At 72.2% G+C, this 295-nt stretch overlaps 1 protein-coding gene across 1 annotated transcript in view; it reads right to left on the bottom strand.

Annotated features, from left to right (window-relative positions):
- Nucleotides 1-6: 6 nt before the first annotated feature.
- Nucleotides 7-295, bottom strand: part of LOC106899978 (microtubule-associated protein RP/EB family member 3-like) — a gene marked incomplete at its 5' end in the record, with an annotated part of 1,069 nt that continues 780 nt past the window's right edge. The window contains one exon of the mRNA XM_014961927.1: nt 7-234. Coding sequence (XP_014817413.1) covers nt 166-234 — 69 coding nt within the window. The remainder of the gene's footprint in view (nt 235-295) is intronic.

A 295-nucleotide genomic window follows, 5' to 3' on the forward strand; every position in this document is an offset into this window, starting at 1 on the left:
AGGTAGAGCCGTGCTCGGCGCTGGAGGGGCAGCCGTTTATTATGGAGACGGGGGGTCCCCAGCGGAGCCGCCGGAGCCGGCGATGGCGCGTGACGGTCGGTGCAGGGCTCGGGCCCCCAATGTCTATGGTGGGGGGACGGCGCGGGGCGAGGGAACGTGCCGGGGCTAGTACTCGTCCTGCTCCTCTGGCTGCTGCTCCTCCAGCTCGTCGTCCTCCGGCGGGGCAAAGCCCTCCTGGCATGGGGAGGGGGACGGGAGGCCGTGAGCACGTGGTGGTGGGGGGGGTCCCACCTGG

The sequence above is a fragment of the Calidris pugnax genome, unplaced genomic scaffold, assembly GCF_001431845.1.
Source record: "Calidris pugnax isolate Ruff unplaced genomic scaffold, ASM143184v1 scaffold1022, whole genome shotgun sequence".
NCBI classification, from domain to species: Eukaryota; Metazoa; Chordata; class Aves; order Charadriiformes; family Scolopacidae; genus Calidris; species Calidris pugnax.